General features: G+C 38.9%; 1 protein-coding gene across 11 annotated transcripts in view; it reads left to right on the top strand.

The window, feature by feature from the left end:
- Positions 1-13,434, top strand: part of gramd1b (GRAM domain containing 1B) — a 116,879-nt gene extending 103,445 nt beyond the window's left edge. For 9 of the 11 annotated variants that reach the window (XM_023352084.1, XM_023352088.1, XM_023352086.1 and 6 more), the window contains 12 exons: positions 262-377; positions 1,581-1,743; positions 1,859-2,048; positions 2,134-2,277; positions 2,359-2,477; positions 2,562-2,704; positions 2,798-2,901; positions 4,448-4,748; positions 6,047-6,058; positions 7,311-7,418; positions 7,831-7,951; positions 9,161-13,434. In XM_023352084.1, the coding sequence (XP_023207852.1) occupies positions 262-377; positions 1,581-1,743; positions 1,859-2,048; positions 2,134-2,277; positions 2,359-2,477; positions 2,562-2,704; positions 2,798-2,901; positions 4,448-4,748; positions 6,047-6,058; positions 7,311-7,418; positions 7,831-7,951; positions 9,161-9,250 (1,611 nt within the window). In that variant the 3' untranslated portion in view covers positions 9,251-13,434. The remainder of the gene's footprint in view (positions 1-261; positions 378-1,580; positions 1,744-1,858; positions 2,049-2,133; positions 2,278-2,358; positions 2,478-2,561; positions 2,705-2,797; positions 2,902-4,447; positions 4,749-6,046; positions 6,059-7,310; positions 7,419-7,830; positions 7,952-9,160) is intronic. The other 2 variants (XM_023352085.1, XM_023352090.1) reach the window with 1 other exon arrangement.
- The last annotated feature ends 370 nt before the right edge of the window (positions 13,435-13,804 follow it).

A 13,804-nucleotide genomic window follows, 5' to 3' on the forward strand; every position in this document is an offset into this window, starting at 1 on the left:
GATGATCCTCTGAAGGTAGCAATTTCACATTGTTACTAAATGTGAAATTTAGTAACAACTTCACAATGTCAAACAGGCCCTTCCCATGTTTGAGACATTGCCAAGGGCTCCAATGTCTCAAACATGTTTTAACTTTTAGATAAGTTACTTAATTTATTCAGAACATTTATACCATACACTGTTTGCACTGCTGTTTCTCACATGTGTTACTGTGAATGGACCTCTCCACATTCCTCATTTGACTTTTTGCATCTTTTGCAGCCTCTTTGCCCGAAAGAACTTTGGCACTTTGTCCATCAATGCTATGGCAACGAGCTGGGCCTAACCAGTGACGACGAGGATTATGTCCCTCCTGATGACGACTTCAACACCATGGGGTACGTCTACAATAAAACACAGATAACTACTGCCACCATTCTAAATATTTACATCTTGCGACTTCACTCCCCAAAACAAAGAAAATATAGAGCTTGTTGGAAGTCCTACTTAGCAAAAAGTGGTGTGACATCTTCCTTATTTCTCCTAGACTGAAGCCCAAAGGGGGGTTAAGTTGCTGTTAGCATGGCTATCTCGAGAAATAAGTTTAGGCTAATAGGAGCCTGGAAATGGAAGAGAGTGTTTTAAGGTTGATACTCTGTTGTTTCTATATCTCTTTTTTTAACTAGGGAGAGAAGTGGATATTTTGGTTAATAACATTCATTTACAAAACTACTTTCAATTTCTTTTATGTTGCCCTTTGTTGGTTGTCTGGTTACAAAAAGGGATGATAGAGTGACAGACAAGATATGAATTATTTGTGAGCCCTGTGAAAATACTGACTGGGTAACCATTAGCTACTAACAATGCTAAAGATACAACTGAAAGAGTTGGAAAATTCTGAGCACTGATTTGTTTAGAAACAACTGGAGTAAAACTGTGTTGTTGTTTTATTATTTTAATCACGTTAGAATGAGACAAAACCAGATTTGGACAAGTTAAACCTGGACTGAAATATTCTTACATTTACTTTTGGGAGGACAATTTTGTTTAAAGACTTTGTAATCCATTTTATTTATGGTTTCCATTTTGGTTCTTGTGCTTTATTTGGATTCTTCTGAGCAGTTAGAGAAGACTTTTATAACACAACAGAGTTCTGTATACCCTGTCAGCTGCATATTGTCCATAAAACCACTGAAACATAGGGCCTGGTCCAGCTCTCCATGCTTCCTTTGTCCTCATCTTCATGGTCTTACCATATCAATCCCAACCCATTTTAAATCAACAGTGGTGAATACTTTGGCACACACAGGGTTGTGTGGGGGACAAAAGCAGGGCCAGATACTTTTAAGTGAAGAAAATGAATCATGAGTTCTGGGTCATTTCTGATGTGTGGGCTGAAAATGAATTGTTTATAACCGCTAATTGGATCTGAAAAGCACAGTTTTCAAAACTCCTCATAAGTCGGTTCAGGCTCCTCCATTAGATTTTGCAAAACAACAGGGCTGTATACAGCTTTGGACATGTTGTGGATTTTAAAAGAAGCTGATGTTTCAAAGATAAGGAAGTGAGTGTAGTAAATCACAGCTCTCTGTTGCCCCCAGGTTCAGTGAGGAGATTCCCAATGAAGAGAACGAGATAAACAATGACAACTTGACAAAGAACAGTGCAGACGCCAAGCCTGAGGGGAGTCCTCCTTCACTACACAAGAAAGTTATCCCAAATAACTCGCTCCCAAGTCCTGGAAACCATGACACAACCATCACTGTAAGTCCCTGATGGGGTTTTACCACCAGCAAGTACATTATTTTAAGTCTGTGAGAGAATTTTTTTGATGGGGTGAAACATCTTTTAAGCTAAGAAACCATTTTTCTCCTTTTAGTTTGAAATTCCCGCAGAAGAATTTGCAGACTGCCTACCGCACGCCGAGCTGCTGACGGTGCCTCTAGTGGTGGAGGACAAGAATGACACCAGCGGGCCTGGTGGTCCCGTCCCCTCACCTTCGCTGGACTTTAACGACAATGAGGACATCCCCACTGAGCTCAGTGACTCTTCAGAAACTCACGACGAGGGTAGGTACTGAACTCAAACTCAGCAAAAAGAACATGACACAAAAAAGTATAAAAGTCTTTGTTTTTGCGGTCCTTTGCTATGTAGGTGAGGTGCAGGCTTTCCATGAAGACTTGAATGGCAGGCAACATATCAACGAGGTGTACAAGTTCAGTGTGGACAAGCTCTACGACATCCTCTTCACGGAGTCTCAGTTTATGAGTGACTTCATGGAGCAGAGGCGCTTCTCAGGTCAGTAACCCTGACTTTAATTCGTCTGATGCACCTATTTTAGGGAGAAAAAAAACTGAAAACTGTCATTTTTGGATCCAGATATTGTGTACCACCCGTGGAAGAAGGAGGAGGCAGGAAACCAGACCAGAGTGATAATGTACACCATCTCTCTGTCTAACCCTTTGGCACCAAAAACCGCCACTGTCACAGAAACGCAGGTGATGCAGAGACGTTTTCTCTTGAAACTCTCTGTTTTTTTTCCCATGAACGAAATTCAACACACACATTTCTGGATTTGTCAGACTCTGTACAAAGCCAGTCAGGAAAGTGAGTGCTACATCATCGACGCCGAGGTGATTACGCACGACGTGCCCTACCATGATTACTTCTACACGCTCAACCGCTACATGCTCACACGGGTGGCCAAGAACAAGTGTCGGTTACGGTGAGCACTTTCGTTTTATTTTGGAGACTTTTATTCCTGCCCTGCTTTTACATTTCTATTTTATAATCATAAAAATGTGTTTCTCTCTCTTAGTGTTTCAACGGAGCTGAGGTACAGAAAGCAGCCATGGGGGCTGGTCAAAGGATTCATTGAGAAAAACTTCTGGAGTGGACTCGAAGAGAACTTTCGCCAACTGGGTAAAGCTTTGTGATTTCATTTTTGTTTTGTAGTCGTTCCTTCACTAAACATCAATTGGTACCCTATGAAATGGGGATAGTTGTGAAAGGAAAAAATTTCTTTAAATAGTTGATTTGATTATGTCACAACAAAATGGCTAAACAGTCTTATCAAAGAACAAGTCTTTTAGTTATTTTAGTCAGCCTAAATTAGCTGAAGCTCAGTTACAAGAGATGAAAAGCAGCTTTGAAAATAAATTTTAAGTCTTGCTGCAGATGTTTGGATATACGGTAGGTTGGGACTTTGACAGGATCATTTTGACACATCAAAATTTTTTGATTTGAATGAATCCACTCTAGGTCTGGCTACGTTTAGTTTCATTGTCCTGCTAAGAGGTGAACCTCCACCTCTGTCTCAAGTGTTTTGCAGCCTGGTTTTCTTCCAATATTGCCTGTATTTAGCTTCATCTATCCTCCCAAAACTAATCTGGCCTCTACCCCGCTGAAGGAAAACATCCCCACACCATCATGTTGTCATCATGTGTTTCACCATGGTGTGTTTAGGGTGATATGCTGGGTTAGTTATCAGGCAAGTTGTGCATGTAGGTCATAAAGTTTAACTTTGCTCTCTTGTGACAAAAGCACCTTTTGACACATATTTGTTATGGATTCAAACTAGTATTGAGGTTACAGCTTAAGGGAGTTTTATTGTGAGGGGATTGCTTTAAAGGAACTAAATTACAAAAAAGAAAAACATTTATTATTTTCCTTACAGTTCACAATCATGTTCTACTTTATGTCAATGTATTACATAAAATCCCTACAAAATGCATTGAAGGTAGTGGTTGAAATATAAAAAGCTCAAGAGGTATGGATACTTTTTATGAACATAACATTCAAGCTCAGTCAAAACAGAAAGCAACTTGAAATTGGGTTGACGCTTGTTGCTCTTTGGTGAATATAAGGAAAACAGTCAGAAAAGCCAAAAAGAAAGAGAATCAACTTAGAAAAATCAAAGAAAAAAAAATCTGCACTATGGAACTAAAATTACCTTTGCGCTAATGTTGGGGAAAATACAGCCTTGCTTCATGTTGAAATAATGACAAGCCCTCTCTGCAAAATGACCTACAAGAATAAATAAATCCAGATTTGATGTGAAATACTATTTGTTCTCAAATGCAAATAAGCTCGAGTAAACAATTACAGACAGGCAGCAAGACAAACATCCACCTATGTTGATGACAGAGGCACAAGCTGCTAACCCTAACCCCTAACCCAGAGGCACAAGCTGCCGACATTAATTCACTTCTGACAAATAAGCCGCACGTTTAAACACCACTTGCAGTTAATTGCTGGTTTGCTTGATTAGAGCACAGGGCTGCTCTCCAGAGTAAGGCAGGAGTTGCAAACACCAATAAGTTACAGTCACATGAAGTTCATCCCTGAAAATGGACACAGATGTTTCTGTGTTGCTGCTAAGTTTTACAGCAAAAAAGAGAGAATGAAACCACCTCATATCACATCGCGTCCCATCCTGACATGACAGACGTTTTCTACCTCCCCTCAGAGGTGGAGCTGTCCAAGCTGGAGGAGCTCCTGATGGAGACCCACCAGCTGTCTCCGAAGGCCAAGGTGGTGAAGAACGCTACGGTGAGGCGGAAGAAGAGGCCTCTCCCCCACATGCGAAGCCAACACCTGGATGAGGCCCTCAGTCCTGTTACCACGCCGACAGACGAGGAAGTGATTCAGAGGATCAAACATGTGGTGGGCTCCACACAGACGAGGCATCAAAGTCCAGAACACCCTCACCTGCCAGGAGGCCTGGCTCTGTACAGCGTCTCCAAACTGCTGCTCATTATCAGCTTTGTGTATGCTCCAAACACACACACACACACACATAACACTTTGTGCACCGTTATTAGGCAAGTCTTATATTTGAGGATTACTTCTATTAAAAAAGAACTACAGTGCTCTTAGTTAATCAAAATGTTAATAAATCTAAAACATGAACCAAAGTTTAAGAAAGTAAAAGTCAGGTTTTGGCTTTCTTAAGAAAATATCTACATATGCACAATTATTGTCCAACCATTGCACAGAATTATTACTACCATTACTAAATAAAAAAACTCACATTTTCACTCAGTTTTTTCCCCATCTTTCTTTTTTATTTTCACCTGTTTAAGTGAGAATTATAAACAAACAACTTAAAAATTTCCAGTAAATATTTCCGACATCTTAAAAAAAAAAATCAGTTGGCAACACAGGCTCTGATTTTTCTGCTGTTCAATAACAGCGATAACCTTTCCATTCATGGAGTATGTCAGCTTCTTGATCTGTTGGCAACCATCTTTTTCTGAAGCAAAAACCTCAGCCTCCCAGAGAGGTGGACTGCTTTTCTTCACTGTAAATTTGCCATTTAGCAAATGCCTACAAGTTCTTAAAGGGATTCAGGTCAGGTGAGGAAGAGGAACTTGTCATATTTCTTGCCCCAGTGTAGAGATTTCAGCTTACACGTTTTGTTCAGTTTTGGTTGGGTTTCAGCCTTCTGTACCTTGGCCATGTCTCTGAGTTCTGAACATCTTGTACTTCTAGGGACTCCAGATAGGTTGCAGTTCTGAGATATGACAGAACTGTAAGATGATGGTATCCTGGATGCTTCACACTCGATTCTTCTCAAATTCTTGGCTGTTAATTTGCATCTTTTCTTAAAACATTTCTTTCCATTTACAAAGCAACATTTGATGGTTCTGTGATCACACCTCGATATTCCAGCAATTCCAAGAGTGCTGTGGGAGACTTTGGGTATTTTTTGACTTTTCAAAGTCTCATTTTTGACTAATTTTGTTTAAATAAAAGAAGCTGCCTAATAATTATGCACATCTTAATAGGGTGTTGATCTCCTTAGGCCCGACCCTTCATTGCACAGATACACATCCACTGTTAAGCTTTAATACAATAAGCATTGAAATTTATCCAGCTTGAAGTTAAAAATATATATATACCTAAAAATGATCATATGGTCAAAATACTCATTTGCCTAAAAACTTTGCACACTTTGCATATTCAAACAAATGTTGTTTATGTAGAGGTGATGCACACAATGTCTGTTATCACTGTTTTACTTTGTGTAACTTCTCTCTCCTTTTCCTCCCACTGCCATCTGTAGGATCTGTGTCAGGTATATGTTTTGTTGTTAGCCAGGGCCACATGCAATACTGTGCAAAAAAAACCCAGCTCTTGTTTCTTTATATTTATGCTTCCAATAATAGCGACCACAAACACCCAGATCTCCTCCAAGACCCTCTCCGTACAATCCCTGTATCTCCTCCGGAGTTACAGAATAATTGAACCTGGGAAAAGATTAAATTACAAGCAGGAGCGCTCTGTGTTCCACTTAGGTGACTCCTGACGGTGGTTGATTGTATGAACTTTATTAAGGGCTACAATTGTAAATGAGGATGAGTTTGAAACACACTTTTATTTTTTGTTTTTGTGAACAAATTTGAATTATCTTGCATACTTTTTCTCACTTCTCATTTAATCACTTTTTCTGTTGGACAATCATAACGAACCTTTTAGATTAGTGTTAACAGTGCCTTATATAATTAAGTCTTGTCTGAATGTCTCTAAATATGTGCCAACGTACCTCATAAAGATCCTAGAGTGTGAATTCACAAATTCAGACAAATATATATGTATCATGTTATAAAAGTTGAGTGTTGTCACGACCCGATTCCTTGTTGGAACCTTACAGTTGATCATGAGGCATACAGTGAGTGTGTACTGTACTTAATTTTTTGGGGCTCATCAGCCCCAAAAAATTAAGGCTCATGAGTTTAAGCAATGTGATTTAAAAATGAAATATATCATTTTAGAATTAGTGATAGAATGTTTGTTTTATTTTATGTTTCCTGTTTTTTTTTATTTTTTATTTTGTGGCACTCTTTATTCAAGGTAAGAAGGACAGAAAGGTGGGGAGCACGCTACTACGCCACACTGAATCCCTACTATTTTTATTAAATAAATAACTTGAAAATATCCCTTAGCGTAAATGATGATAAATTTAACCGCTAAATGTGTAGTGAAGTTTAACTTAAATAAATAAATCTTAATATTGATTAATATCTCCTGACTTCTTTATGTGATTAAATTCTTCCCTGGTGATACTGATTATTTACACGCATTAATAATGTTACACATCAATTTGATAGATAAGGAGGCAGATCTTCTGCTGAACTTAAATTGTTCCCCATCTTCTCTCTTTGGAAAGAAAAATATAGAGAAACAAGAAATGATGTGAGGCTTTTGCACAGAGCTATAATTTTTCAGTAACTCACGTGGCTCAGATCAGTGATTCAGCTCTGTCGTGACACGCTCCAATGAAAAGCAGAGTTTTAACTGTGCTCCTCCTTTCTTCTTGCCCTCATTAGCTTGGTCCTGCTGGTGTTCCTCAACATGATGCTCTTCTATAAGCTTTGGATGCTTGAGTACTCAGCTCAGTCCTTAACAACATGGCAAAGTCTGCGACTTCAGGAGAGGTACGTCGGCGTGGATCCACACTCTCCTTATGCTTATTATCCACACAGAAGTCTTTTGTGAAAGCAGTGCGAAGTGATTAATGGCCTTCATGGCGAGACACAAAACCCAATCAGCAGAGAGGCTGAGCAGAGATCTGCTGTTGTTATTTTCACCACGGTCTGCCACACACACACAAACACACCCCCATATACATACACACCCTCTCAGACATACAGACTAAACTATGTCCATATGGCCGCTCATGTGACAGGAAAACACTGTTTCTAAAATTACCCGTGAATAGCTTTGGGCTTACTGAAACAATTTACCGAACTGTTTATTGGCAGTCACTCCAAATGGAAATCATGCTTCAGTGGCTTCACCCTCATGTTGAAGCCTAAATGCGTGTGCGCGTGTGTGTGTGTTTCCCAGTAAGCTGCCTCAGACCCAGATGGAGTGGGCCCAACTTCTGGAGGCGCAGCAGCGTTACCACGACGCCGAGCTGCAGAAGTGGAGAGAAATCATAAAGTCGTCAGTAGTTCTGCTGGACCAGGTACTGCAACACAAGAAGGGGTTTTACGAGCTTCAATCCATGAGAAATGTCCAACGCTTGGCGCTGCTGTAATTTGACACAACTGGAGCTGAAGGGTTAAACGGCCCCTTCACTAAACACGAAGTCTCTATGGACCTGAGTTTGGTGGAGGAATATGAGACAGGAGGTCTGTTATTACTTCACTGCTGCACCTTAAAGTTGAGAATTCTTTTCTTTCTAAATGCTGCAGCTCAGATTATCTATGATGTGAAACATGAAGTTCAACAAGGATTGATGACCAGTTGCTGCAACTTACTGGACACACATTAAACAAATAACACTGCACAGAATTTAAGAAATTATAAACATTGCATAAAATTAACAATGAAAATGACTGTTTTTAAGCACAACTTAAGGTTTATTTATTGACAACATTCATCTGCATGTTTTTATGTAAAAAAAAAAATTCGTAGATGCCTGAAGCTGAAAATATTTCTCTGCAGCTCATTAAAATTTGCCATTTCACAATTACAAGTATTTTTGAAAAATCTGTTGAGGCTAGATCTGAATCACAGTGTGTTACAAATTATTTACACCCCTCGAGCTTTCTCATATTTTTTCTTGTTACAACCACAATCTTGTGAATAAATGAGCAAAGCAACCAAGAGGCCCATGGTAGCTCTGGATGAGCTGCAGAAATCCGTAGCTCAGGTGAGAGAGCCTGTTGACAGGTCAATAGTTTACCACAAACCATATGGGGGTGGGTTGGAGTGACCCACCCCCATAAATTGAGAGTTACATTTTGTCACATGACAAAATTTAACTCTTTGGCTAATATGCAAAATCCTATATGTGGAGGAAAACTAACACTGTACATCCGCCTGAATACAAAATCCTCACAGTGTTGCAATGTGGTGGCAGTGTGATGCTTTGGAGAAACTGTTAAGAATCAATTATAAGAATGATTGGTTCTGAATATAAACACCAACTGAGCTGCTTTTTTAGTTGATCTAGAAGCATATGGTTGTAACTTAACACAATGCAAAACACATGAAAACTATTGAAATGCATTGTAATCTGTCTGCTTTGAGACCCCAAAAAACAGTAATTCTGCCTATAATATCCATATATCAGATTTGTTCAAATGCAGCTTGACTATTGTGTTTGAAAAGATGTTTGTAGTTCATAATATTTTCCCTGTCTTTAACACACTGGTGTTTTCGTCTTCAGATGAAAGACTCGTTGTTGAACCTCCAGCGAGGCATTGGTTTGAGGGACTACAGCTCCGAGACCGAGGAGAAGAAAAGTCGCTACCACTGACACACCACCACAAGGCCATGAGGGCGTGCCGTGCAATATAAGGACCTGTTTTGTTTGTCAAGACGTATGGAGGCAGCAGCAGGGCGGGACCAACGGTGAGCGGGTCCAAAGACACAGAGGAAAGGACAGTAGTAGTTTCTGGAGCACCCAGAGAGGGGAGTGTTGGAGGTATTCCCAACATCTCTGTGGCATCATGGGAAGACGCGAGACATTCTCGCTCTTTACACCAGTGGGAAACGTTTCCATTCAGCTCTTTTTATTTTCAAGTGCATCCTACTGTAAGCCATGTCAACAGGAGAGTCTCCGAGATAAAGAAGGAACCACTGCATGCATGTAGACAACAGTCCTCAGTGTCAATATGGTCCAGTTCCAGTCGATGTATGTCAGAAAAAAGACCAGAAAAGGAGAGACCCAGTCAAAGGACATGGGTGTCTTTTTGAGTCTTAAGCATCTCTTGACTGTTCCAAAAACAAAATCAGTCCCTCAAAGTCCGTGCTGTAGCGTCCCTTTAACTAATCTCTGGGTGATCTGAGCAGAGGTTCAACAAAACAACTGGTATTCTAGCCAGGAGGTCAGCTTTACTGATCGCTCTCCTTGTTTGAACCTGGTCCACATGGTTCCTGTCAGGGCTGGCTCCCTGTCAGGCCAGCCTGTCAAAATGTTACAAATCTGTGGATTGCTGAGAACCCAGTTTGTCTTATCAGCATACAACAATCAGATCGTTACTAACCGCTACTTACAATTACGTCTCCTCGTCCTGATGAAGTGGAATGTATTAGTCCGTTAGGACTTGATCCGATTTTCAACACAACTTAACATTTAAATTGGGGACTCTGCAGTCAGGCCAGTAGGGAGAACTGCATTCTTACGTGTTTTATTACTAAGCTGTGATGAAATTTCTTTACAGATGTTTCAAATTGGAAAACATTCTATGAATATATTTGAAATATATAAGAATATTTCACTATTTAATATATATTTCAATATAAATATATATAAATACATGACCTATATTTATTGTTAATTTATGTACATAGAGAAATTCTCAGAGCTCGAGACAAGTTAGAGTTTCTATTGAAAAGTGTTTTCTTCTACGAAATGCATGCCAGATATGTCTGTGACATGTCCAGTGTGCAAGTATGATTCTGCATTTGCGCGATTATATTCGCGCTCCTATGTGTGTGTGTGTGCGTGCGTGTGTGAGAGAAAGAGTGTGTGTGTGTGGGTGTCGTTGTGTGTGCTTACACATGTGTACTGGAAAGTGTGACATTTTTACCATTCCACACTCGTATGTTTCTTACTTTTTCTCCTCTTCTGGCTCTCTGCAGCCAGACTGCCTTTATTTTATTTTGAATGCTAACGTCTTTTGGATAATGCCTTGCATTATTGTCCCACCGGGGTCCAGTTTACACTAGAAGAGTTTTGTTCCAAAGTGATGTATCCAGAATCTGAAAACAAAATGAACTCCTGCTTTTGCAAAAAGTGATTGGTTGTGGAAGTTAACACATTTTTAAAAAAATATTTATTAGAAGAAGGTCCTAATTGAGTGAAGAAATTGATGATTTTCCTCATTTAAATGGATATGTAATATTTTGGATGAAAACCCTTCCTTCGCCCTCTGTAAGCAGCTCCATTGTCACCGCTCTGGTGGCTTGACCTCTCTTTGCTGAACAGGAATCTTTTGACATTTTGAGAAAAGCATTCCTTGTTTGAACCACTTCTACATCTGGAATTGCTAATAACTAGATAGTAATTTGGAAAGAAAATCGGAATCCTTCAAATCCTCTTTAAGTTTAAATTCTAACTGATCAAAAACAACAAATGCATTAATGATGACACATCTCAAAATGCCAAACTATCCCTGTAATCCAGATTATTGTAATTTCCCTCTTCTTATTTCAAGTGTCTGTTTTGGGTGCAATAAAAGCATGAAAATAAACGTTACGCAACTAAACTGAACCAAAAGTAAAGAGCAGAATTGCACCATCACAGTTTCTCACATTGTGTTAAATGGAGTGTTCATCATGTATGTCATGTACTATATATATATATATATATATGTATATATATATACATATATATATAAATATCTATATGTAAGAAAGGAGATGCATTGTAGAGCATCTTTGGAGAGTTTCTTAGCAAAGACCCCCGTACAGCACTTCCAAAAATGAAGAAAGAAAAGATTTCCTCATTAAACAGTGAAGCACTTTAAGGCCTTTTCAGGTAGAGAATAAAAATATATATATAATGGTTCTGTTTAGAGATGAATGTAGAGGAAATACTACACTGGTGATTTACAACTTTCAAACTCATTAGACGTTTTTTTTTTGGAAACTGAGATCTTTCCTAAACACATCCCGAATATGAAAAATATCAGATTTCTCTATGTTTTTAGGGTAAAGAAGGGAAAAGTGAATTCTGGATGCCCCGGCTCTGTGTTTTAATGGTGGGCATGGTGAAACTTGGAGAAAAGCTCCTGGACTGGATTTCTGCTATGCTTAATGTAATTTTAAAAAGTCACAGAGTTATGATATCAGAGGAAAATCTAGAAGTTTGAATGTGAAATGTTGTTCCTTAGGGTTCACTTTTAAAATCCTGACTACCACAATTAACAGAGAAGCTGTGCTTCATGTAAGTGATGGTGAAGGAACGTCATGTTTTTCCAAATAAAAATATGGCCAAGATGCTTTAAAGGTTTGTTTTTAAAGGGTATTTGAAGTGTTCATTTTACACAAGCAGGTGTTTTTCATTTAAAATTTAAAATATTGTCAGATAGGCATGGGCCGGGTTGTTGTCCTCGTGGTTTCGTAATCTTAATATCTGAGTTTTACAGTATTGTGGTATTTACATACAAAAAATTATTGTATAACATGAACTTTGTTTATTTATAGCAAAAAAGAAGCAATCATTCTTACTGCTGCTAAAATTATGTAGTTTATACTAATACTGTTGTAAAAATGTATTTTAATTTTGATAAGCAAAAAATATCCACCTGCTAAATTTAGGTGTATTTTTTAAGTAATACTTTCTTTTTTTTTTTTTTGCTGCTGCGCTCTTAATAGAGCAACATAAGGATAACAATCTGATATTAACTGGCTAGTTAGTGGGGCTCCCTGCTCCAGTACGGCCTGCACTGGTTGCTTTACAGAAACGGCACTTGCAGCTCGCAGATTGTAGCTTTTAAAACGTTCCTGTCAAAGGAACGATGGGTGGAGCTCTTTGAGTTTTTACTCTGTGATTGTCTGCAACTTGAAATATTTCCAAGCAAATTGATGTTTCTTGTGAGTGAGGGAAAAATGAAGGACCCCTTCTTTGAGCCACCTAACCAGCAGTGCACAGCAACAGGTGGTGGAGGGTTCAGAGTTTTTTTCCAAGCAACTGGAGAAAATCTGATCACCCCAGCAATTTTTCTGGTATTTCCTGACTTTAAACTGCAGGAATGACTTAATGAAAAGGCTTTTAGCTGGTTTTATGACCTTGGTATAACTCAATACCTGTAACCGGTCCATGCCTATTCTCACAGCTTGATTTGGGTAAAACAAGTTGTCAGGATGTATTTCCAGCGTATCTACAGTTATGCAAAATTTGACTTGCACAAACATAAGCAACAATCAATCCCTGTTTGCTTTCAGTCTCTCTTTTCTAGCTTGCACTCGCACAGTTAACCTGTGTTAAATGAATGATTGTATGGTTGCTCTTGCTGCTGTGTAACACAGATGGCCCGAGTGGGTTTTTTGTTTTGTTATTATTATTTTTTTTTATTATATCACTGATAAGAGATTGCGTGGTTCAGTGATTGCACCCCGTTCGGCATGGCGAGTCTGCTGTGCTGAACATGCAGCACTGTGTTAACCCAACTGGAATCACGCGCCACCTCCTGAAAACGACCACTGATCAAAACTCCTGGCAAACACTCTTCTACAAGTGTGTCTTGAGATAACATGTTCTGCTGTATTTCTTTTTAAAAGCAATTCTACTGTATTTTTTTTATTATTATTCTAGAAGATGTTTTCATCTCTAGACTTTTAGTGAGATTTATACACAAGATGAGTATACTTTAAGTATATGTTGTGTATTTCTGCAGTGTGCACACAAACACACTGACAAAAGAATCCGGCCTGCGCTGCGCGCGGGTTTTGACTTGCTGATGATTTTTGCCTCATAGAAACCGAAAAAAAAAACCAGAAGTGGCTTTCTGGTTCATGTGGAGTAGAAACTGGAAGTATGAATAAAGATTTTTAAAAACCCAAATAAATTGTGTTGCTGTTGTTTGTTTGTTTGTTGGTTGGTTTTTGTTGTGGGTGGGAGGTTTCTATTTGGAGCTCTTTAGATTACAGGAAATTCAAGTGAATCGCAAAATTAAGCTGTACAAAACATGCACTGTGCATCATCTGAGGAGATTCTATAAAGAATAGAAAAGACAGATTGCATGGTCAATATGAAATATTCATCTGTCACTGCACTTTAGAATGAAAACTGATGGATAATTCATGGTATGTTCTGAAAGCACTGTTATTTTGGGAATTGACGCTTTTTATAATCTTCCCCACT

The sequence above is a fragment of the Xiphophorus maculatus genome, chromosome 18, assembly GCF_002775205.1.
Source record: "Xiphophorus maculatus strain JP 163 A chromosome 18, X_maculatus-5.0-male, whole genome shotgun sequence".
Classification (NCBI taxonomy): Eukaryota; Metazoa; Chordata; class Actinopteri; order Cyprinodontiformes; family Poeciliidae; genus Xiphophorus; species Xiphophorus maculatus.